Source organism: Pholis gunnellus (genome assembly GCF_910591455.1).
Source record: "Pholis gunnellus genome assembly, chromosome: 5".
NCBI lineage: Eukaryota > Metazoa > Chordata > Actinopteri > Perciformes > Pholidae > Pholis > Pholis gunnellus.
This window is the reverse complement of record NC_136531.1, coordinates 6,195,930-6,219,683: the sequence shown is the minus strand read 5'-3', so window position 1 is coordinate 6,219,683 and position 23,754 is coordinate 6,195,930. Positions and strand designations below refer to the sequence as shown.

At 42.6% G+C, this 23,754-nt stretch overlaps 4 protein-coding genes across 5 annotated transcripts in view; 2 read left to right on the top strand and 2 right to left on the bottom strand.

Moving 5' to 3' along the window:
- Positions 1 to 184: 184 nt before the first annotated feature.
- arpc1a (actin related protein 2/3 complex, subunit 1A) lies at positions 185 to 5,968 on the bottom strand. Its single transcript, XM_079159326.1, has 11 exons — positions 5,696 to 5,968; positions 4,937 to 5,030; positions 4,536 to 4,640; positions 4,151 to 4,373; positions 3,252 to 3,359; positions 2,989 to 3,092; positions 2,773 to 2,881; positions 1,962 to 2,037; positions 1,680 to 1,873; positions 1,098 to 1,188; positions 185 to 989 (listed from the first exon to the last, which is right to left on the bottom strand). The coding sequence occupies exons 2-11, from the start codon at positions 4,998 to 5,000 to the stop codon at positions 951 to 953; spliced, it is 1,113 nt and encodes a 370-aa protein (XP_079015452.1). The 5' UTR covers positions 5,001 to 5,030; positions 5,696 to 5,968; the 3' UTR covers positions 185 to 950.
- A 3,404-nt stretch (positions 5,969 to 9,372) lies between these two features.
- On the top strand, positions 9,373 to 10,326 carry LOC306696340 (uncharacterized protein; the record flags this gene model as incomplete). Its single annotated transcript, XM_079159925.1, has 1 exon — positions 9,373 to 10,326. The coding sequence occupies exon 1, from the start codon at positions 9,379 to 9,381 to the stop codon at positions 10,324 to 10,326; it is 948 nt and encodes a 315-aa protein (XP_079016051.1). The 5' UTR covers positions 9,373 to 9,378.
- A 71-nt stretch (positions 10,327 to 10,397) lies between these two features.
- On the bottom strand, positions 10,398 to 18,309 carry abcg2b (ATP-binding cassette, sub-family G (WHITE), member 2b). The gene is made up of 15 exons (XM_079159324.1): positions 18,127 to 18,309; positions 17,514 to 17,573; positions 17,315 to 17,432; positions 17,060 to 17,215; positions 16,465 to 16,622; positions 16,121 to 16,272; positions 15,751 to 15,843; positions 15,177 to 15,322; positions 14,721 to 14,872; positions 14,176 to 14,265; positions 12,397 to 12,521; positions 11,781 to 11,935; positions 11,581 to 11,670; positions 11,392 to 11,444; positions 10,398 to 11,296 (listed from the first exon to the last, which is right to left on the bottom strand). Exons 1-15 carry the CDS (start codon positions 18,276 to 18,278, stop codon positions 11,149 to 11,151), a joined length of 1,848 nt encoding a protein of 615 aa, XP_079015450.1. The 5' UTR covers positions 18,279 to 18,309; the 3' UTR covers positions 10,398 to 11,148.
- A 1,447-nt stretch (positions 18,310 to 19,756) lies between these two features.
- Positions 19,757 to 23,754, top strand: part of hapstr1b (HUWE1 associated protein modifying stress responses b) — a 4,352-nt gene continuing 354 nt past the window's right edge. The window contains exons 1-4 of one of the 2 annotated variants that reach the window (XM_079159328.1): positions 19,757 to 20,170; positions 21,624 to 21,708; positions 21,806 to 22,077; positions 22,188 to 23,754. The exon at positions 22,188 to 23,754 is cut by the window's right edge and continues 354 nt beyond it. In XM_079159328.1, coding sequence (XP_079015454.1) covers positions 19,975 to 20,170; positions 21,624 to 21,708; positions 21,806 to 22,077; positions 22,188 to 22,426 — 792 coding nt within the window. In that variant the 5' untranslated portion in view covers positions 19,757 to 19,974 and the 3' untranslated portion in view covers positions 22,427 to 23,754. Of the gene's footprint in view, positions 20,171 to 21,623; positions 21,709 to 21,801; positions 22,078 to 22,187 lie in introns of both variants that reach the window. The other variant, XM_079159327.1, reaches the window with a different exon arrangement.

The window sequence follows — 23,754 nt, the reverse complement described above, 5'->3', positions numbered from 1 at the left end:
CTGTAATACATGCACAATGAGGTCAATGACGAAACATCAACAGTGTTGCATTAACTGCACGGCACACAACGAACAAATATGAAATGCACATTCAAAAACTAAATATACTACTTCTGCAAATGCACCAAATGTATCTCGTCTGGCAAAGACAAAGGAAGAGAACAGGCGAGTCGTGTACTTTAAATGTACTTCATCTTTATTTCATGTCTACCTCACGATCGGTTACATAGAAATCCTCCATCTTGTGTGGTTTTAGTGTAGTAGCTACAGAGCCTAGCGCTGGCCAGCCGTGACTCCGCCCAGCTGCTTTCTCGCTCCACCGTCAGAACCTGTACAGCTCTCTACAGCCAACCAGCAGCATGACCTCAGAATATCAATAACCCGGGTCCTAATCTAAACAATGACTTCACCTGCTGGAGAAGATCTACTACACGCCAGCAAGTAAAGCATCACGTCCTCCGTTCTACTAAACATTGACATTCAGAGATCATGTTGCGGTTGATCTACAGGTGAAATACAGTCTGACTTTTGGATAAAACGCACCTTTTAGTGTTCAACTTTTGGTACAGGAGGTTAGAGAACATAAAAACACACATTTCACGTCACGTTTTAATACGTGTCAGAGGACCTTTCCCACTTTGACACCTGGTTAACCTTCATTTAAAAACAAAACAAAAAAAATCAACAGTGATGTCACACGTCAGCTCAGTGTGTGTGTAGTGTATGCATGTTTGTGTACTTTAGTGTGTGCGTGTGCGCGTGAGAGTGTGTTTGCACACACCCATAAGAGTGCGTTATGGTCTGATCAGTGCTTCAGCAGACACTCGATTAGGTGGTCAGTTGTGTGTGTGTTTACTGGCTGCGTCGCAGGAGCGAAGGGGGTGAGGTGGAGGAAGGGAGGGGGAGAAGTGAGGCCTGCTGCGTTTCCTTCATTAATTTACAAGATTTCTTCACATGATGCGGAGACCCTGGATAGAAGCTTCTAGACTCTGAGGAGGTAGACACAGAAAAACACACGAGAGAGTGTTAGAGCTGAGAGATCTGGGGAAAAAAAATGTATCTTTGAAGAGGATTGATGATTTTATGTGTGTTTGTACCTTGAAGTCCCAAATGGTCATCGCTCCATCGATGCCTGTGGTGCAGAACTTGCGACAATCCCTTTTGTCTCCTTCATAGATAGACACTTGGCTGAGGGCGAGACATGAAGATACATAAAGAGAGTTTTAGAAAGGGTGAAGGAGTTGTAATATAGAAAATCATGATGGATTTCACCATGTGTACTTAAAAGGCGACGTTAACACAAATAGAAACCAAATACTGTTCATTTGCACATAGCAATTGCAATGATACAAAGCCAGTTCAAAATCAGCAAAGTTCCACTTCACATTATGGGAAATTCACCCAACCAACACAAAACATACATGTGGAGTCGTTTATATACTTTATTTACAAACCGAGATAACAAGGTGTTAATCAGTGAGCTATAAATGTGCTGGTATGTGGATTTTATTACCTTTGGACAGAGGCATGATTGCAGTTTGTTTAAATAGACACGTTCAGGCTATTCCCTGAGGTTTTTCAAGTTAAGAAGACTGCAATAAATCGGTTAAAGGTTTTGAAGGCGTCTTAAGATAAATTCCACGTCCTGCCCTTCATATATTCCCGTCAGTGTGACTTACGTGATGCTGTTCTGGTGCAGTGTGTCCAGGGCAGTGTTGCGGTCCTCGGTGGTGGCTCTCTTGTCCATGTTCCTGAAGCGCTCCATGGCGGAGATGTTCCTCTGGATACTCTGCTTGGGGAGGTCGAGCTTCGACACAAAGGTCAGCGCTCCACCATCGTCGCAACGGAACAGCATGGGGCAACAGTCGTGGCCCTGAAGACGCACACAACAGATTTACATTCCTTACATCCATTACCGTATATTGGGAAATGGAAATATGTAGTAAATGTTGTATTCTCACCGCGGCTACTAGACTGTTCTCTGAAACAAAAATGACACTGAGGAGAGGAAGGAAGTCCGTCTTCAGCTGTGAAGGACTAAACACACAAATGAATTAGCATCTTGAGAATCAGATGGTTTTACTGTACTTTACACAGGCAGCATAACTGCTGTCACAGAAATAACTGGGCTGCGTACGCTGCAGTGCGTGCAGGTTTCCGGGGAGAACGTGTTGAGTTCTTTGGCACAGTCTCAACCCCCGCCCTTTCTTTTCATGTCACCGGCAATTTGTGGACACAAGCATGTCATTGTGTTCTTGGTTGTTTACATTTAGCACCTTATTGGCACTGTGAGGAGCTGATCAGATTACAAATCATGGCTTATGTACAGATGCCAATGAACTAGAGAATACATCAAGATGTATTCTCATGTAGTGGAAGAAATAAAAGCATATATTGTAGTATAATAACTAATACTTGACTAATCTTGCCATCTTATTTCATGTAGTTGACAAATTATATTTTATATATATTTTGTTTATTCAAGGTTTTGTGTATCTCACACACTGCGCCATCAAAGGCAGTGTAAAGCCAGTAAACATTGATGTTATCATTGCGAGATTTCAAATACTTAAAAAAAAGACTTTGCTAATGTTTTATGAGGCAGACCATGCAACCAACAAGTCTTCAGTGTAGCTCCACGTAGCGTTTTGGTGTGTAACACTGAATGTAAACAGTAAATGTTTGTTTGTTTATTAGAAACCTCCACATGCTATGTGCAATCAGAGAAACCCTCTTGTGACAACCATAATCAATGGGTAGAAATGAATATACCTGGCAGTCTTAGAGCTGTCCACCACAGTGACAGTGCTGTCATGGCTGACCCAGGCCAGGCGGTTACCAGACGCTGAGAAAGAGACAGAGTGGACCCAACCGCCTCCACCTAACACACACAAAGAGGCAGATCTTGTTTAGTTCAATGGGTTACTTTCAGTCGTATGAAAAGGTTTTTTTATTATCGCATATAAAAAAAAAGGCACAGATACAGACCTGCTCCTCCAAATTCTGCGAGCACAGCCCCAAATGGCATCTTGCTGCCCCAGGGTGTGGGGCCCGGTTTCTCTTCCACCTCCTTAATGTAGGCTGAGAACACCCTGGAGGACAGAGAGGGAGGGAGGGAGGGAGAGTAGAAGCAAAAAAAAGACCAGAAAGCAAAAGAGCGAGTGAGGACGCTGGCAGGCTTCTCATCATTTATTCATCATTTATTCGTTATCTCTTGTCCCACAACTCTTTTCACTGTTAACGACATTCACCTGCATTTGAAGTCACAGGATCCAGCAGCCAGCAGGATGTTGTTGGGATGCCAGTCCAGACTGAGGATGGTGGAGCGTACCGGCTTCTTGATGTGCTTGCTCACCCACCTGGAGCATTTGAAAAAGCACAGACATCTTAAAACATGAATGAACACAGCACTTCTATCTAATATTTATGTATAAATTCAATGATTCACTCAATTAATCCGATATACCAATGCTATTGTGAGACAGGAACAATTTGAGAGTGTAGTTCAGCAAAACTAAGCTGTGTGCGAAACAAAATGAAGATTAAGAATCAGGCAGCCCTAGTTTGAGAGACAAAGAGACTTTGTACGCCTGGAAATACTGAATCAATGAGCAGAGTGTAACAGAAGAGACTGGAGCAGTGCTGAGGAAAAGAGAACCTTTCAAGCCTGGGACTGGATCTTTACCAGTCTTTCGGAAAATACAGAACTTTGGTTTTAAAACAAGGCGACAACAAACAGGTAATACATGTAGTTTAAATCACACGTTGTGACATCCTCCCATTCATGTGAATAGTGCTTTAGGCTGCGACGGTGGGGACCAGAGGATGCTGAAGAAAAAATAAAAAGCTGTGGCAAATCACGTAACTGACAGTCATCGCCACACAGCCGCTTTCCATTAAATGGACCACACAAGCAACACTCGCACGCCACAGCACAACCCTGCGCTAATAGTGCAATATTGAATGCATTTATTTTTACAGAATAAATAAATAACACAATCTAACTGCAATACTGCACTTAGAAATGTGACAACACACTACATGTTGGAGTGCAAAAATAACAGAGTCATACTCGCAAATCAAAACATTTGGTTGAACAATCAGAAATATAAATTTCAGAAAAATTGAATGGTTGTACAAATAGTCTCACCAGTCATTCTCAGACTCAAAGTAGCAGACGGAGATGAGTCGAGCACCACTTCCAACTGCAAACTTGTTCTCCAGTGGAGACCACTTGACGAAGGTGGCGGCTCGGTTGATCCTGAGGATGACCAGCGTGGGCTTCCACACCCCTTCCTTCTGGGACCACACATAGGCGTTACGGTCTGCTCCACATGTCACTATACGGTCACTTTTGGGAGCCCAGTCAATACCTGCAACACAACGCAGAGAGATGCAATAACCGACTGACCGTTGCAACAATCATGAAGTGAATTATGACGGCACATTCTAGAGCTGAATAAGCTTTTACACATGAGCTGATGACAGTTCCAGTCACACTTGTTCAATTGTTTTTGATTTAGTCATAGAAATACCTGTGATGTGTCCATTGTGTTCCTTCAATTCATGAGTCTTAACCCACTGGTTGCCACTCTTTTTGTAGATGTGCACTTCATGGTTATTTGGACTGATGGCAATTTCTGCAGAAAAACAACAAAAACAGCAGGTTAACAGGATGCAAGTACAGATAGCAAACATGCTGAACCAGTTTCTGCTATCTGCCAAATACCAAACTACTTGTAAAAGCTCACAAATCCTGAAAACAAACAGCGGAACAATAATGTTTTTGTGGCTGAAGTTGCACTCCTGTTCACTTAAACATGCTATTGTCATTTGTTTTCAAACGCATAACCTGTAACTTGATGTCTTAACCGGTGTGTAGAGTACAGGCTGGTAATGATATTCTCAAATAAAGGAGGGCATAGTTGAGCCTTACGTGTCCTATCCCGGTTCCACGCGTGGCAGGTGATGGGTTCCAACAGAAACTGATGAAGGGACATGTTGTCTGGGTGTGGTCCTCAAGTAGAACTCTGCGATGTCACACAGCGAAACTTAGTTTAGCAACAAGCGACACACACACACACACACACACCCTGAGCAAACAGCTGAGCTGAACTCTCCCTCGACCAGCTTTAAACCCCCACACATGACAGCATACATAACTGCTAACGGTTAACTTCATTGCAACGTTACTCGACTACCATTAGTTAGCTTGGGTACATTAACTAAACCCAATCAGTCAAAACATTGAAAGGCTCATTCAACTAACGTTAGCTAATAATAACGTTAGCTTAAAATATATAACCAAGCTAACAGCTGATATTCACCATAGTCTCACATTTTAGAACCATGACACGCCAAGTTGAACACTTTTACGAGCTGGTGTTGACTTTATTTGCTAGCTACTGTCATATTACTGACTGGGTTTGGTGCCTCGCTCGGTAAATCGTTAACAGCAAAACATTACTAGCAAGTTATTCAAATTGCTAGCTTAGTGCCCACCGGTGTTAGATAGGCCTAGCAGCCAGATTGGTAATTTCTGGAACTATATCGACGTTTTGCTACCCAAACGCTTACCGGAGGGGCCTCTCTTTTCTATGTCAGACTTCGGGTTTTCCTTGGAGGAGATGCCTTTACTTCCGATGACAGCTAACACCATTAGCCGTACATTCCGCTAGCCCGCATGCTAACTTACCTCGTCAGTCGGGTTCTGCACTCTCGTTAGCCGGCAAGCTACGTTACGCTAGTGGGGAAAAGGATAGATTAGGAATGGACCCGAATTCGCGGACTCTGGTCAGTCGACACGAATTCGTCCAGGAATGTTGAGGAAATGTCAAGACGGCCAGTAGGATACGACCGGGGAGCATCCGGCAGTTAAACTTGGCAGCAAAACCCGTTGGATGCCTGGCTGATAGCTAGCTTAGCCTCATCACGCTAGCTGTTACGTTCAACTGAAGATCCTCGTTTACATCGACATCTCATACACACACTACGACGAGTGCGAAAGAGCGCCTCTAGCGGTTCAAATAGAAACACCCAAAGTGTCCGAACCTGTTACAAAACACCACCATCTAGTGTATGTTATGGACAAATACCCTAAACAATTCACAACTAGTATGCAATGAGATAAGGGAAATAATTCATTGATTCCCAGGGGGCCTGAAAGCCACATATTTGCCAATAAAAGTAAACAATATCAGATATGGGCATTAAGATGGGGCATAAGGTGATCCTGATATTGTGCTTAAAGGGTGCATTGTGTCTAAATTAATATAAATCTGGATTTATGTACTATTTCATCATGGAATACTGTACAAAATGCAACAGTACAGTAACAGTAACAGGTGGTAAATATGGGCTCAGAATCAAATTTTTGCTCCGAGAAAGATAATCTAGCCATTTTCTTAATGTTCTTAACCTCTACATCCTGTGCTGGCACCGGCTCAGTTCAGAGCAGACCGTGACCATATCGTGACCGGTATGTGTAGTTATATGTGTCCTGCAAATGATAGTATGATCACTGCTTTATTATGGCAATATACTTATGGGTTGCTAGAGAGTTAGTTATGATATTTCACCTGCTTGATGCCATGGTGATTCAATGAAAAATATTGTAGATGGTTTTCAACTTTCATCATCTATCGCAGTACTCCGTTTTACTTCAAGTATAGTGAACTGGAAGTGTTTTTTGTTTGTATAAAAAAAAAAAAAAAGACTGTTGTACAAGTAGTGTCAACTTTAGGCCACTCCAAAACACGCACCTGAAATTCTATATTATTAATTTGGCAACATGTAAAACCTTTTAAAATCAAAAGAATTACAGGCGAGCAATCTCCATTTGATGTGCAGTAAACGTAAGTTAAGGTAGCAATGTAGTGCAACTTTTCAAACAATTACCTCCAATTCACTTCTGCCTCATTTTAAAACCATGCCGCTATTGCCTTGTGGGTAATAGGTTCTCAAACCAATCAGAGGAGACTTCAATTAGTACCGCTCCACTGCACCTGGTATACCTACAGATGAACTGCTGCTGGCTGCTAACAAATTCAGATTCTCGCTCTTTTTTCTGTTGTACATCATCTAATTGTTAAATGGAGCCATTAGCAAAAGAGGAGGAGCGTTTTCCTACACCTCCACCGTACTTCTTACCAGGTAAAATACTTTCTTAATTTACTTGATTTGAAATGTTTGAAATGATCAGTTTTTAAAGTTAAAAACTAAACTTTGTGTGTGACTTTGTTTTTACAGGTGAAAGTCACAGTGGGCCAAACGTGAGGTTCTACCATGTTCACTCACCTTCCACACCTCCACCACCTTCCTCCTCTTTGTCTCCTGGAGTTGGCTGCACCACTGAAACTCACGCACCTCTAACCGGTACATGCTCACTTCTCATCTGCCTCCATTTTGAATATATAGAGTAGGCCGGAAGGTCACATTTTTTTTTTGTTCACAATTCAGCTATGTTCTTGCCTTTTTAGACTCAGTTGAGTCGAGAAGTGTTTATTGAAGTGTGTCCGTTATTTGTGTTGTATTGTCGAAGTGTGAAGTGACTTATACATATTGATTTAATTCCACTGGTAGTTTTGCTCCTTATATGGAATGCAATGATGTGCCACCAATTTAAGAAGATATTATTATTCAGAAACATTTGGAGCAGACTTTTTCTTTGCACAAACTTTGCAAATCCAACTTCTCAAACAGCACTGATCAGATCATGTTAAGGAACTATAGCGTGGCGAAAAGTTAAGTTGAGAGAAAATTGTTGTAATGGCAAAGTGCAATCTTGAAGATTTTCATTTATATAAATGTCTCGAAAGAAATAACACAATGGTGATTGAACCTGTATTTAAATATTTCCAGTATTTACAGACTAGGTGTCTGAGGCTACATTCCAAAAATGCTGTACAGTTTTTCTCTATTGTATACTACCATTGTATAAAAAAAACTGCATGTTTGTATGAAATTTCAGATGCAGCCAAAGACTCCAGACTGCTGGACTGTAAGCAAAAATCCTTTGTTTACACTCGTATAGAAATCAACTAGGACAAAAATTATAAGGATTGCCTAAAATTTTGAAAATAAGCATTCCTTTTTAACCCCCCCATGTCTTCTCTCTAGTGTCTGCATCCCCTCAATCGACTCTCAGGCGGACGTGTGTGAGCTATGAAATGGAGCTGTTTTGCTATCCAGCTCTGACAACATGCCCTTCCTGTCAGACTCCGGTCACCACGCAGGTCACCTACAAAGCCGGGAGGTTCGCGTGGCTCATGTGTCTTGTGTTTGTGTTATGCGGGTGAGAAAAGACTAATTCAAATGCCTAAATCTGGTCTGGCTGTAATTACCCAGCATCAATCAAAACGCATATTCAAAAGACGTAGACTGATGTTTAATTTCTGTCTCACAGATTGGTGTTGGGATGCTGCCTGATTCCGTTTCTTGTGAACTATTTCAAGGACGCCTGTCACACTTGTCCTCGCTGCCAACTGCTCCTCCATGTACACAGGAGGACATGCTGTGAATGAACACGCACAAGATCAACAGGTTAATGTGTATGTAAATCCATGCACAAGTCAGTCAGGATAACTTAAAATATACAGATGTATGTTTAATGTATAGGGAAAAGACATGTTGGTTCATATAATGTTGAAGTTAGAAATGTTTTAAAATATTATTTTAAATCATGTTTCGTAACAAAATACTATCAAATAAAAGTTTTCTGTGGCAGTTTTTTCTCATATTTTCTGTTGTATAAAGAGCACACAACAGAAAACAATGCTGAGCTTGGACACAAGCAGGTTGTGTATATTTTGCTCCAAACAAATAATACCTGCAAAAAAAAAATGTGAAACAAAAATGTAGAACCTAAAGATTTACTTACTAGATTTATCCATCTGCTGATAAAGACTCGGCGATGCAGATGAATACTGGAAAAAGCTTGTAAGTAGACCTGGAGTTATTTATTTATTCAATCATTTGTCAAACCACTTTATTCAAGGACAAGAATTCAATCACAATTAAGTCTGACTTTGTTTCTATGGATTTAACCACTTGGTGCTTAGTGCAGAGCCCCGCCTTACTTTCACTTAAGCTGTCATTACATCCTGTGTGGATTAAACCTGCATGTGTACTTGTGCAGGATGTAGTAAACATGCTCTCCCTGACATGACACCAGAGGATTAGAAGTGTGGGTTTATTTTAGATCATTGAGCCTTTAGAGTAAAGAGCATTTGAGATGCAGCAAAACCCTTGATTCCCCCTCGTCTGAGGTCATACACGCCTTTTGCAGCACGCCATGCCACGCCCTCCTGCTGCTCAGGAATAAGACGCTGTCCCAGGGTAGATGATCACTGGTGGAACACACTGACCGCTGACCCCTGCATGGCCGAGGATGCATCGGAGTATCTCGCCTCCCTCGGTCAATCGGTTTCCTCCTTAGTGCCCTTCAACCGCAAAACTGAACTCCTCTCCTATTTGATCCTGTGTGTTGCCAAAATGCCATTTATCCCACCTGTGTCGATTGCACGCTCTGTGTCAGGACTGACTGCTAAGGAGAGACCCATCAGCAACATTTCATCTGCAACTACTTTGACGAAGGTCCAAAGAGAAGACCAAGGCGGCTCAGTGAAGGAGCAACGGGCTTCAAACCTCAAGCAGCTGGGCAAGAAGAGCCAACCCAGGAGTCATCTGCCAACCGCCAAAGCAGTGTCGGCGGCAGAGCTGCATGCAAAGAGAAGGGAGAGATTGCTGCCTTCATCACAAACGGGCGGCTTCCCAGCCTCCAGCTCGGGCGAGTCCCTGCCTAAGACACAGCAGCACAAACATGTGAGCCAGAGCTCTGTAAAGAGTGAAGCCGAGGTGAAGGCGAGGGCCAGGCATCAGGAGGTCCGTTTCACACTGACTCTCACACCTGAGGCCGTTCTGCTGCTGCAGAGGAGGAACAGCGAGAGACGTCAACATTCAGCGTCCAGAAGCGGAGGAGGCGTTTCTGGAAGCGCCTTGGATTCCAGACACAGGAGAGAAAACGTCTCTAAAAGGCATCAAACGGCGACACAGAGACACAGCACGCCAAACAGCAGAGTCGCTGCGAAAAACAACAGTGATGCTGAACTGGGAGACATAACTTCAATTGTGAAAATCTCCCTTCTGAACGAGCAACACAAGTATGATGATGTGGAGTATGAGGAGGAGGAGGACCGCGGTGTGGATGAGCATGTGGTGCTGAAATGTACAGAGTGGCTCCGTGGGTTGGAGAACACACCAGTGACAGTAGGACACGGCCTGAAGAAGAGTGTTTCTAAAGGTGACATGAGAAGGGTTGCTAATTGAGGGGTCATCTTCGAAGGTGTGAATTTTAGGCAAAAAAAGCGTGTAAAATGATGCAAAAGACGTCTAAAATATTGAGTCTTTGGTTTGAATATTTTACTCGGTGTAAACATAAAATAGCTCCAATGAAGAGGTGATACAACATGATACAGAATATATATGATAGTGTCATAAAGAGTGGAACACAATGAATTTCCAACCTTAAAGCTATTGGGAAATTGAGGGTTTGTTTGAGAAAGCTTTTCTATCATTTGTGAATCTTTTTCTAAGCCCTGTAATCTGTTCTATGTTAAGTTATCAGTATATTTTTAAGTTTAAATTTGTAACAAAAACGATGTATTATTATAAAACAATTCCTTCACTGTTTCTGCAAGGCACTAATAAAAAAGAGCTTTATGCATTAACTATACTTTTTAACCTGTAGAACTGAGAAATGTGATTATTTTAAGACTAAAACTTTACCCATGAAATCTATAAACTGCACATTCTTTCTTTACTGTGGCTCACGGTGTCTCACTGCCAGTAAGAAGCTTTGTAAGGACTTAGATGTTTGGCTGTTGCTGTACATTCCCTCGTGCACAGACCGGGTGTGCTTAGCAGCGGCTTATCCACCTGGGAGTCAAATGTTACAACACGTGTGTTTGTTTACGTGTGAGAGCGTGTGAGAGAGAGATGATGATTTTAAATTACAATTAATGAAAGCTCATTTCATCACATATAAAACAACTTTTTTTGTTTTATATGTGTGTGTATTTTTGAGGCATGTTAAATAAATAAGATAAAGACACACAGTGCACGATTGATGGATACATAAACAGATGGAAATCATTTCCAGCGGTTTATTCTTCGCAGCTGTATGTAGGCCAGGAACATGGAGACCAATACGATTCCCAGCAGAGCCACCTGGTTCTGCCAGAAGCCCCAAACAGAGTAGTCAATGTCCTGGCTTTTCAGAAACACCTCCCCTGGGATACTGCAGCAACAGACAAGAGAGGCTCAGTATGTGTGTGTGTGTGTGTGGGGGTCATTGTGTGTAAAGTAGTGGCTGTGTAATCGCTCAACACTCACATGGTGGTGTTGCTGTAGAACAACTGTCCTGACATCTCGTTGATGAATGCAGCCTGAGAGAGACAGAAAAGAGATTGGGCTGAACACCTTCAATGCTACAGATGAAGACAAGATTAAATTCAGCCCCGCTGATCTCATTCTCACAACCACACCCTTCTGCTCTTGATCTGCCTATTTTCCATCGCTTACATTCAGTCCATATTTGAAGATACTGAACCATTGCACCCAGGAGAGCCAGCTCAGCATGGCATTGAGGTTGACAAGAAAACCACCAAAAACCTAAAAAATAGGAAAATGAAGAAGGAAAAGAGAGAATATTACACTTTACCAATAATTACACGTTATGATCTCAGCCATGTATATTTTGTGTGTGTGCCTCAACATCTCACCATCATGAAGACGAAGGGCAGAGCAATGAGGATGTTGGCCATGGCAAATGAAGATACACTCGCTGAGACGAGGAAGGCCAGACCGACTCCTGCCAGACTGACCAGAGACATGGTCAGGGCGAAACACAAGAAGGCCTCGAAGGAAGGCTTCAATCCTGAAAGGGTGGTGGACAAATGTAAACAGGAAGACAGAAATGAGTATGAGAAAGGACATTTTATTAACATCCAGAGTATTGCTTTTAGCAGGTTCCCTGTTGTGGGTCTTTAGACGTGGCTGAAAGGTCAAATGAAAGGTTCCAGATACAAAGAGATCAACAGCAGGAGCATAAATTAGGAAGACATGCAAAACTAGAACAGGCAGCTCCCTGTCCTCCAGATTTTATTTCTCAAAACTTGAACCTCATTGGAGTGAAGCCAAGCCTGTGTGGAAAGAATTATGGATTGTTTCCTTATTTACTACAGAATTCGATGCTTTCACTCACTACGTCACCTGGGGGGAAATGACAAAGTCCTAAAGTTCAGGTACGACAGTCATCTCAAGGACATGAACATAAGAGCACCTGCACAATACAATATGGTGTGTATTCTCCGTGTAGACGGTATGTGTGAGAAATACCCATCATGTAGTAGGCGATGGCTGAAAACACAAAGATGGGGATGATGCGGTTGGGGATGAGATCAGCAAAGATCTTGGACAGGAAGTAGACAGACGTGCGGTAATAGCCACTGGAGTTCTCGTGACTGCAAGGAATATTAACAAAGAAACACGTTGACAAATACATAAAAAACATTGTGGCACATTTAAAAACAATGTGATTGTAAAGGATTCACAGTATTCACTGACAATCTTTGAATTCATGACACAATGTTGAGCCATCAATGTATATCATATGGCTCGTGCTGGTCAACAAATCCCATGAACAAAACCATCAACAATGAATTGCACGTTCTTATCTGTGTGGCCGAGGTCTGACATATATCTTATTCCTCTGTGCCGTAGAGCTCTTTTGTTTACCACAAACTGGTAAAAACACATTATTATTTTACTCAATCCCACACACACCGTCCCGCTGCAATAAAAACTCAACTCTCGCATCAAATGTTTATTAATCCGCAAGTAACTGAAAATAGTCCGCAACTAATTCCCTATTTACTTAAAAACAAAACTATATGGCCTGTTAAAGATGTATATCTTTTGTAGAAATAAATGCACTTGGGGCTGAGTGCCACAGACAGAAAAGGGAAGCCGGAAAGTATTATTGAGATGAGCAAGATCATCGCCAGAGCAAGACTGAAAGCTGGGATCAAGGTGGCAAAGCGGAGGCGTCAAGAGAGACTGATGAGAGACCTCAACACCAACAGCACTAAAGATATGTGGCAGGCGATCCAAAGTGTCACAGGCTGTAAAAGCAGGAGGGCCCCCATCATGTGTGAGGCCACGTTCCCAGGTGAGCTGAACACCTTTAATGCTCACTCTGGTCTCCTCAACAAAGAGTCAGCTGTCAAGTCTGCCCCGCCTCCAGAGGACCAGCAACTGTCATTATCCACAGCGGATGTGTGAAAAACCCTCAAAAATATGAGTCAAGTTGCTGGGCCCGACAGCATCCCTGGTCGTGTACTAAAAAACATGTGCCGACCAGCTAACTGCAGCTAAAGGAGAGTGTTCCCGCCTGCTTCAAGACAGCCACCATCGTTCCTGTACCTAAAAAGTCTGCAGAGTCTATCACCCTGTAGCACTCGCCCCAACCTGGACTATTACCAGTTTGCATACAGAGCCAACGGATCCACAGAGGATGCCGTCTCCACGGCTCTCCACTCAGCCCTCACTGGTGCTCAGAGAACAACCCACTGCTCAACGTCAGTAAAACCAAGGAGCTGATGGCATCCTAACTGGAAGCATTACAAACTGGCATGGAATGTGCACAGCCCAGGAGAAGAGGGCTCTACAGCGGGTCATTAAAACCGCTCAAAACATCATTGGTACCCATCTACCGAGTATCAGTAATATTGGTGAGAAGAGGAGCCTGCGAAGAGCGAAAGGGATTTTAACACCCACCGCAGTCACAACAAGTTCACCCAAGAGATACAGAAATATCAGTTTCCGTACCACCAGACTTCAAAACAGCTTCTTTCCTCTGGCTGTGAGACTCCTTAACTCATCCTCCACTCTCCATATACAATATGGTTTTTTTGTATTTTTCCTATGTAGTAAAATGGAACTACAATCTGAATTTTGATGAACCAAATGCATTGTTGGTTTTGGTCTTTTCACAGGTTTTGTTTACAATAAAAAGAAAAAATGTGATCCACATAAACCTATCTAGACATTGAACATCTTCGTAGTCATAAGTGCATAAGTCTGCAGTTCAACACGTAACTTTTATCTTTCACTCACATGAATATCGCTCTTTCATTGATAAAGAGTTCAACAGCAGAGAGATTCCCAAACACCATGTTGATGATAAGGAAGAAGAACGCTCCACTCCTGTCGTCCAGAGAGAGAGAGAGAGAGAGTTATCTGATTGTCAATTAATCTGCTCTGACCTGGGTTTATCAACTTAAATTTAAGGGTGGTATGGCATCATAAACGTTTCCTCATCTTGATATCATGGCGACTTATCTCACTCATTTACTGTATTTCAAATTGCATATTCTGAAAAGTAAATCTTTTGTTTTTGTACTTTGACAGCCTAAGTCATTGTTCTCGCAGCCTCTTCTGATATAGAGGTATTCAAATGTGCTGTGTCACCACATTATACTGTCTATGCCATGTAATAATGTCCAATGAAAACCTTCAATAAAGGAAACACCTTTGATATTATCTTCTATTTCCAATAAGTAGTTACGTTGTATTTTGGCCTTGAGATGGACTGAGGAAAGGGGGCACATGTACAGAAGCGGATTTAAACTAGCATTATGCTGCAGGTTATGGTACTCTACCTGTTCTGTAAAGCCTCGGGCAGTGTCAAGGGCATTTGGTAATAAATGAGTCCCACCAGGATAGCAAAGAAGATGTTGAGAGCCAACTGGGCATACGAGGTCTGAGGGTTCCTCAGAGAGTTCAGAACTGTCCTACCACACACCACGCGCAACTGTCTCTCACACACACACGCACACACACACACACACACAGACATGAATTGTTTTTTATGAACATGATGAGAGTCATAAACAGGGTTCATTCAGCGGGCACACTGACTTAGCTGGCTGGCACAGTCATTAAACTCTATGACGTAACATCGTAAACTCATTTCGATTTCAGGTTAATCATAAAAATGAATAGCAACTGAGATTTTAATTCCCTCAAATGGATATTTATTTTGTATAGTTTTTTAATGTAAAAAGAGTGTTTCATCCAACGTTTGAATGTGTTTCTGAATTGCGGCGTTGGCTGACCTGGTAGAGGAAAGAGGTAGCGTAGTCAGCTGCCTCGTCTTGACCTTTGGCCCCGCCAGCGATGCTCTGGTTCACCTGGTCCAACTCATCGAGCACATTCCGGCACAGCTGGGACTGGCGGTACTTGTCTGCCAATGGGTTTTTACCTATGCATCGACATTTTGTAGATACGGACAACAGAATAAACTTCTATCTTTATATAGCAGTCTTTGAGGTGATTTGAAAACTGAAAAAATGGGATCTGGGCGTCTAGACTAAAATCTAAATCTGGTTAAAGGAGTAGTTTGACATTTTGAGAAAATTGTAAATGCTGTAATCATATTTTGGAGGACATCCTCTGTGACTTCTTGTCAGTATCATCATTATCTTTGGTTTGCTACATTTATCACCTCCCGACCCTAACTTATGTGGGTTTTTTTAATATGTCATCTCATTGTCTATATTTTAAACTTTAAGCCCAATATGACTTGGACACATGAATGTATTCATACTAACAAATCACCAAAAAACAGGCCTAAAGCCTCTGTTGGTGCTATTTACCTAAACTGTGTGTGTGTGTTTTGTGTAGGTGTACCTGCAGTAAATGACACTAATGTTGATTTTGCCTCTCCATTTGTGACGTCCATGAAGAAATCAGCAGGGTTGTTGAAGGCCTCAATTTGGTAGCCTGAACGAAAACACACACACACACACATGAAAATATATCAAATACAGACACATGTAGCACTGTAATAAGTGAAAGAGACTTAGTAGAACAGTAGTAGTTTACTGTTCATGATTATTGTAAAAACAGAAGCTAAATTGAAGTAGCTGGCTGTCCAGCATGATGACTTCATATGGCTATACAATTTCCCTTTTTTTTATAAGGATTCATCACATTATATTACAACACATTCCTAGTCAAGGTACTACACCTTTCATAGCAAACACACAAACACACATACCGAGGTTTGTGAAGTATTCCAGTGCCTGGGCTGCTGCGCCTGAGTACACCACCTCCCCTTTATGCATCAGAGTCAGATGGTCGAACTGTCTGAAGATGGAGTAGCGTGGCTGGTGGATGGAGAAGATCACAGTCTTACCACTTCTGGCCAGCCTGGATATACATAAGGAATTTGATTGCATTCATATTGTTACAGAAAACACAAAGACAGCAGTCGATGGTGAAGGTGCTGCTGATTCACTCGCCATCTTCAGCAGCATTGTATGCTTCAGTTGTCATGTTTATCTTATGCGTATACACAGTAAGCGTTTTCTAATGTAGAAGTAATTAGTAATTGTGTTGTACCTGTTTAGTAGGTTGATGATACAGTTTGCAGTGTTAGAATCCAGTCCGGTGGTCGGTTCATCCAGAAACAGCAAAGAGGGAGAGGTGATGAGCTCCATCCCGATGCTGCACCTCTTCCTTTCACCTCCAGATACGCCACGCAGAAACTCTGTCCCTATCTGCACATGCACACAAAACACACACACACACACACACACACACACACACACACACACACACACACACACACACACACACTAAACCCTTGAGCACTAAGCTGAACAGCAAGCGTGAAAAATACTAAATACTCCTGTCAATGTTTTGGACTTTTTGGGCTGTCTTTATATAAGTTTTTTTTCCTTTGCTTAAAGAGAACAAATAAATGTCTGCCACTCATACATGTGGGACATTAGACAGCCACAGAGTCATTTTTTTCCATTTGTGCACCTTATAATTTAACCCTATTCTCCCATTTGGGTAGGATTACGGAAGTTATTAAGATCAATTGTCCTTTAACAATCTTTAAATAAGTGCTTCTGCTTATTCCTAGTTAAGATATTTGTAAACTAACAGTCTTTTGTGCAGCAGCTATTAGCTTGTGTGTGTAGCGCTGTACCTTGGTGCCTGCACAGTCTGTTAGGCCAAGGTCTTGAATGATGGCATCCACTCTGTTGTTTTTATCCGTGGAGGAGTGATGCTGAGGGTTGAGACGCAGGTTGGCACTGAACAGAAGGTTCTCCCTCACAGACAGAGTGCCCATCAGGATATCGTCCTGGAAGCACGCGAATGATGAAGGCCCGAAGTACTCAGAGGAATCCAAAATATGATAATGGTAAAGAATGTGTGTGTATGTTTGTATGTATTTGTGTACCTGGACAACATAAGCAGAGCTGAGCCTGAGGTCAGACGAGACGGCTTTGCCGTCCACCATGATTTTTCCTTGCTTCAGTCCAGCAGGGTCTTTTCTCCCAGCGATTACATCCAGGAGTCTGACAAAAAGAGAAAGAAACTAATATGCATTTGGTTGGGGTTGTACATGTGTGATGCGTGTACATAAACATGTTTCTTACGATGTTTTACCACTTCCTGTGGCGCCCATGATGGCATTCATCCCAGGCCTCATGATGCCACTGCAACAGCCAACCAGAAAATCAAGTCAAGTCATTTTATTTACAGAGAACACTTTAAAAATAACAAAATGATCTAGAATCAGTTATGTTTAATTACCATGATATATTGTAGCTTTAAAAGCCAAAGCCAAAATACTTGTGTATTATTTAAATGCATTCCCTCTGGCTTAGGATCTGATACCAGAAAACGTTTGACTTTGTTTCCGTTTCTCCTATTTTTGTCTCAATAAAACAATACACAAATAAATAGATTGATCAAGTTCCCTATAAAATGTATATAATGATACACAGGTTCGATGAAATGAGCCACAAACGTAACAACACTTCTCATAACTTACTTATTGTCAGATGTACAGCAACCATGCATAGGGTATTTGTATGAAAACAGGAAAGCGCGGTGAAGAAACACCTGGAGTGTTTTGTCATACTGATAGCCCTGGCATGCTAACATACAGTCACCGCCAAGTGATAATGCAGTCAATTACACATCATGCTGTGTGTGTGTGTGAGTGTGTATACGCATACACACTCAAAGGAAAGTATCATGTCCTACCTTACATCGTTGAGGATGTATTTGTCACGACCTCTCTTGCAGCACAACCTCGTCTCATGAACACAGTACAGCAAGTTGCTGTATGTGACAGTTGGCCCTCGTTCCTGGAAATACTCATCAACACCGCAAACAGTCTGCTCCCCCTTAGACATCTTCAAAAAATAACAGCGCTGCCAGCAGAGAATAAACGGGGTCAGAAACTGGGATTTGATGAGAGAGAGAGAGAGACAGAGAGAGAGAGAGAGAGAGGTACAGTCTGACACACAGAGATGTGCAGTCGGACAGAGGGAGACAGAGAGACAGGTGAGACAGGTGAGCGAGCATGTAACCAGTCGCTTCCCGGTTATAAACATCTGATCTTTGGACTCTCTCAATCCTTATCCCCTAGACTTGTGGCTGTTTTCAAAAAGATAGTGTGACATTGAACTTTCAACCCAAAATCTTAACGCACCCAAGAAGCACAACAAGTTGTGAGCTAATAGTTCATGGTGATTGACAGGTGACAATATTTATATGGTGAATAGTGCTGTTTATATGCAGTGCAAGTGTCATCCATCCATCCATCCATCCATTGTCAATACGTGTTTTTCTGTATTCAGGGTCCTGGGGGAGCATGGGGGTCATTCATGTTTGGCGATAAGGCTTGGCTCACATTAACATCCCATAGGTGTTGGATGGGGTTGAGGTCAAGGCTTTCTGCAGGCCAGTCAAGGTCTTCCAAACCAAGCTGGGAAACACTTTTTTATCTATGGGCCTGGTTTTGTCACATTGAAAAAGGAAAGGGCTGTCACCTAACTGTTGCAACAAAGTTGAAAGCACATGTCCTGGATCACTCAAATTCCTTAAAGCAACACTAACTTTTATAAGAGGAAATAACACATTGTTAAAATTACTCTTACAACTGACAAGTTGATTTAATTAGAATTGAGAGTCCAATCTCAGCTCAGGGGTTTGACTCCTACAGCCTTAATTGGTCTGCTATGACCAGTAGTTTATGGTGGCTAATTCTTGGGTAACTTTTGAAGCATTATAGATTTTATTGAATCAGTTTACTAACCTCTGACTCTCTAACTTGACCACTTGAGATACTGTACAGTGGTTCTATTTTAAAAACAGACGCATTTTTACATATTTTTCTCACACTTTTGTTCATTTTAATATTGTAAATGTTATGTCTCTTGACTTTTCAACTGTATTTATCCTTATGCAACAAAACACCAAGACAAAATCCTTGTATGTGCAAACTTAAGATTCAGATTTCTGGGGTTACAGTGGCCATTTAGCATGACCCCATAATTGTCACTTGGAAAAATATGTATGCTAGTTTATACAGGGCTGTCCATATACCTTTGATCACATATTGTTATGGCCCACATTTCCATGGCCAGGTTGCCCCCTGCTGTACAGAATGCTGTATGGCAGGCTAGAGAGAATATCCTGGGTGGGATCAACTTTGTTTTTCTCTGACCTTTTCTCTTTTTTACCGTTGTCCAATCAGGCTTCGTGTTCAGCACCAAGAACCGCCCACAGAAATCTCTGCAGCCAATCGTTTTTCAGTACAGCGATAAAATAGGCGTGGCCAGCACCAGAAATTCTTAGGTGTTGTCATCGTGTTTCTTAGTTTGGTGTGTGTTACACTGGGCGTGCGGGCGGAATTTAAGACGTTCACAATGCGACCTTAACAGCAACTGTTTTTTTCCCTTTTCTATAGCTTGTTAGGGTTGTGAAACGTATTTCTCCAATAGAGTACAAAAGAAAGACAGTTAAGTATCTCCGCAAACCAAGCGATCCTGTATTTCATACGAAGGCTAGCTTATAAGCTAACCTAGCTAACGTCTACCGTTAGCTATGGAGGAGAAGAAGGAGGAGGGCGAAGCGGAGATCCAAGAGCACGGCCCCGAGCACTGGTTCTCTAAATGGGAACGGCAGTGTTTAGCAGAGGCCGAGCGGGCCGACCCAAACGAGGAGGAGACGGAACAAAGCCAGCAGAAACTGTGGCACCTCTTTCAGAACTCGGCCACAGCGGTAGCACAGCTCTACAAAGGTCTGTACCCAAGATATCGAAGTTCAAGTCAAGCTAGCTATCTGTCAGAGCTAATGGAAGCTAATCTTGCTAGCGGAGCGAGAGACACAAAGGGCACTGGCGAGGCTAAACGTTAGCCGTTTGCAGCTTGTTCTACAGCATAACTAGCGGTGTTTTGTTTCCATGGTGTGTTGGCTGACATGTGACTGTTTATTCTCTTAAATTGTGTTCTAAATATGCGTTTCTGCAGTTCTCTTTGTCGATATCGATGACGTTAACCCGCAGCTAACGCTATAGCAGCCGCTAATAGCCGGTCAGTGTGTCAGAGTGTGGGACAACCGGGCTGAATGTGACTCAGTGAAGCTGTCAGAGGTCCTTCAGAGCCAAACGCGTTGATAAAGCACGCGTTTATCAATGCATGACCCGAGTGGCTCAGCGGTGTGTGTGTCTTTACTGTTTTTAATTGCATCTATTCGTCTTGTCTCGACACACATTGCTCATTTTAAAATGTTTTTGTCCACCCCGTTAACAGTTAACCAGTTCGTCAAAATGGCGATAAACAGGGAGGTGTTGGCCGACAGAAAACAACTAGTTTGTTGATGGTCTATCGCAGCGACAGCTAATTGTCGCAGTGGTGTGTTGGTGGATTTTATCACATAACGTCCCAAAGACATTTTATTCCCGACACACAACTTAATGTACTTTTTGCTGATGACTGCATTTAAAAAAATACCCAGAACAAAATGGCGTTATGATTAAAGTAAACATGGTCTTGGTTAAGTCCACTCTGCCTTACTGGGTGTTTTGAACATAACACTGACACTGTGGTTCTTGAAGTATGACATATACTGAAACGGAAAATAAACGTGCGCCTCCGTTTTAAAACGTCTATATTTCAAATGGTGACATCATGGTTGGTTAGATTTGATCAGTGGGTTGTTTGCTGGGAGTAAAATGAATGCTTAAAATGGCTTTGTTGACCATTTGCCAGACAGACTCTTGACCTCTTGTCAAGTGCAGTCATGCCCCCGAATCCCACTTAGTCTATACATCCTGCTTCCAAGCTCCCCATATGTATGCTCATCTTAATACAATGTAATACAACCCATAATCCTACTGTCCATAGGGTTTCTCCTGCAGATCAGATTTAAATCATGAAAGGATGATTTGTAGTTGAGAACGACACAGGCCCTGAGCTTTTGTACCTGTATTTATGTGATAAACCCAGTACTCTGTTCTGTATCAATACTCTTCTTACAATAAGACCATAGCGGGGTTACAGACAGCCATTAGATGAAATCCGAATTTGCGAAAGTGCTCCTCCAAATACATCATCGCCGGTTAGTTTCTTACAAGTGGAATTGTATTTTAATGACCCATTTCTGACCGTTAAGACTTTAATTTCTCTACAGATGTGTGAAAACAACATTGGAAAGTTACCATAACTATCTGACTTTTTAAATTTAATTTACAGATAGAGTATGTCAGCAGCAAGGCCTCTCTCTCTGGGTGCCCTTCCAGAATGCAGCCACAGCAGTCACAAACCTTTACAAAGGCAAGTACCAGAAACTAACGTCTGTACATTAGATGTGGTGATGACCTTTGTTTGCGGTGTCCAGATTTTAAAGACATTTGTCCCTGTGTGTCGTCAGAGAGTATGGAGGCCCGCCAGCGGAGCTACGACCTGGGCTTCCACTTAGGCCACCAGCGCAGGAATAAGGATGTGATCGCATGGGTTAAGAAACGCAGAAGAACTATAAGGCGCGAGGACCTCATCAGCTTCCTGTGCGGCAAAGTTCCACCTCCACGGACAGCTCGCGCCCCGCCAAGAGTTTCCATGGTGTCTGCAAGCCGACCATCACCCCCAGAGACGGGCAGCTCTGTGGAGACGGACCTGCAGCCGTTCAGAGAGGCCATAGCACTGCATGGTACGTAGAAACGCCACGTTTGGCCGGAAGCCGTTGCATTGTAAGAATGACACCCCCAGAGTTAATGCAGTGTGTACTGTGGCTTCATATTTATTTTCTATTCATTCCAGGCCTTAGTGGCGCCATGGCGAGCATTTCCGTGCGTTCCGGTCCTCCTGGTTCCCCAACTCACCCTGCCCAGCCCCTTAGTCGTCGCAGGAATGGTCTTCATGACGTGGACCTCAACACCTTCATCGCCGAGGAGATGGCGCTCCATTTGGATTCCACAGCCAATCGTAAACGAGGCCCCGCCCCCTGTAGTGATGTCATCACAGACTCACCTACCCATAAACGTAACAGGATGCTCTGAACTTTTCCTACGCCACTAATCCCTCCTCTGTCCTCTCCTTGGTGGCCGACTGGACAGCTGATGAGGACTGATGCCTTGGCCAACCATTTGAAATCTTCCTCCTTTTCATCTTAGTTGCAATGCTACAAATAAAGAAACTTAACTTTTACCAATCCACACATTTATTCCCTTTTTTTCCCTTTATTTTCTCTTGTCTCACACGTCCTCTCCGTAGTAGTGTTCTGTTCTTTTGTTTTTCCAGAAGATATTCTTTCCCGTTTGGTTGCCCCTAGTAGATCTGATAATAGAAGCGAGCACACATCACACTTAACGTCCTTAAATTGCAGAATGTTGCGTTTAGACATCGTTTATTTGGCCGGGCTCCTTTTGTTCTTCACATCCAGTATGAACCAGGCTGGTGCCTCCTGTTTGCAGTTCTCCTCCCCTCATTCCTCAAGCATACTTCCTCCTCCGGCTTGCTGGCCAAACCAGACTGGACTGAAACCCGGGCTACTCTGCAGACTGAACCACCTCCTCGCTGTGTGGCTCGACTCAAACTGCTTGTCAGCGTGTGTATCTCATTCTGCTGCTGCTCTGTGGTTTTGCGTATCTGACAGCAGAACTGCCACTTAGTGTGTTGTACTTGTCTTTGCTTTTGAGAAAGCTGCTACAGTATCTCTGGTTGTTGTGCAACAGTGAGTGTGTGTGTGTGTGTGTGTGTGTTTGTGCTTCTGGATGCGGATTGGGGGTTCTGGCAAATCCAGCAACCACTTGGCCGAATTATTTCCTGTTTTACTTAAATTCATCCTATTCTTTTCTTCCTTTTTAGTTGCTCCTTCCAGCCCAAACCAGGGTTTTATCACAAAGCAGGTTACCCCAATTTACACTTAATGGTGACTATCATTACAGTTATAGTTTGCTGACACTTCCAGTAGTGTGTGTGTGTAGCTTTGCTTAATACCCATGTCCTGCATTCTTATTTGCAAGTTTCCAATAACGCTGTTTGTTATTGGTGACGTCATGTTTGCAAATAATCCAAATATATGCAGTTTTTCCTGTCTGCAAAGCTCGTATTTTACCTTTGTTTACATTTGGCCCTTTGATAAGAAGAAACTGTTGCTTTGTCAGCATTTCTGCCTTGTATTTAAGAGAGTTACAACACTTTCACTCTTGTGATTTCAGCTTCAAACCTCTAAAATTACAAAAAAACATTTGCCAGTGAACTGGCTGCAGATGACAGCTGTGGTATTTTAATTTGCTCAGCCAGCTCATGGGTCATTGGGTGTGGTGGTTCAGCAAAGATTTGAACACTTGTTTGGCTAATTTCACACACTGCTTTGTGATACAAT

Bases quoted from the DNA above. Each gene is read 5' to 3' on its own strand.
- arpc1a (XM_079159326.1), bottom strand. From the start codon at position 5,000: ATGTCCCTTCATCAGTTTCTGTTGGAACCCATCACCTGCCACGCGTGG. The intron at 4,641-4,936 runs GTAAGGCTCAAC...GTTTTTCTGCAG, and splicing joins GTGGAACCGGGATAGGACAC to AAATTGCCATCAGTCCAAAT. The intron at 4,374-4,535 runs GTATTTCTATGA...GTTGTGTTGCAG, and splicing joins ACACAATGGACACATCACAG to GTATTGACTGGGCTCCCAAA.
- abcg2b (XM_079159324.1), bottom strand. From the start codon at position 18,278: ATGTCTAAGGGGGAGCAGACTGTTTGCGGTGTTGATGAGTATTTCCAG. The intron at 17,433-17,513 runs GTAAGAAACATG...TCTTTTTGTCAG, and splicing joins ACAGGAAGTGGTAAAACATC to ACTCCTGGATGTAATCGCTG. The intron at 11,671-11,780 runs GTGAGATGTTGA...CCTATTTTTTAG, and splicing joins TGCCCTTCGTCTTCATGATG to GTTTTTGGTGGTTTTCTTGT.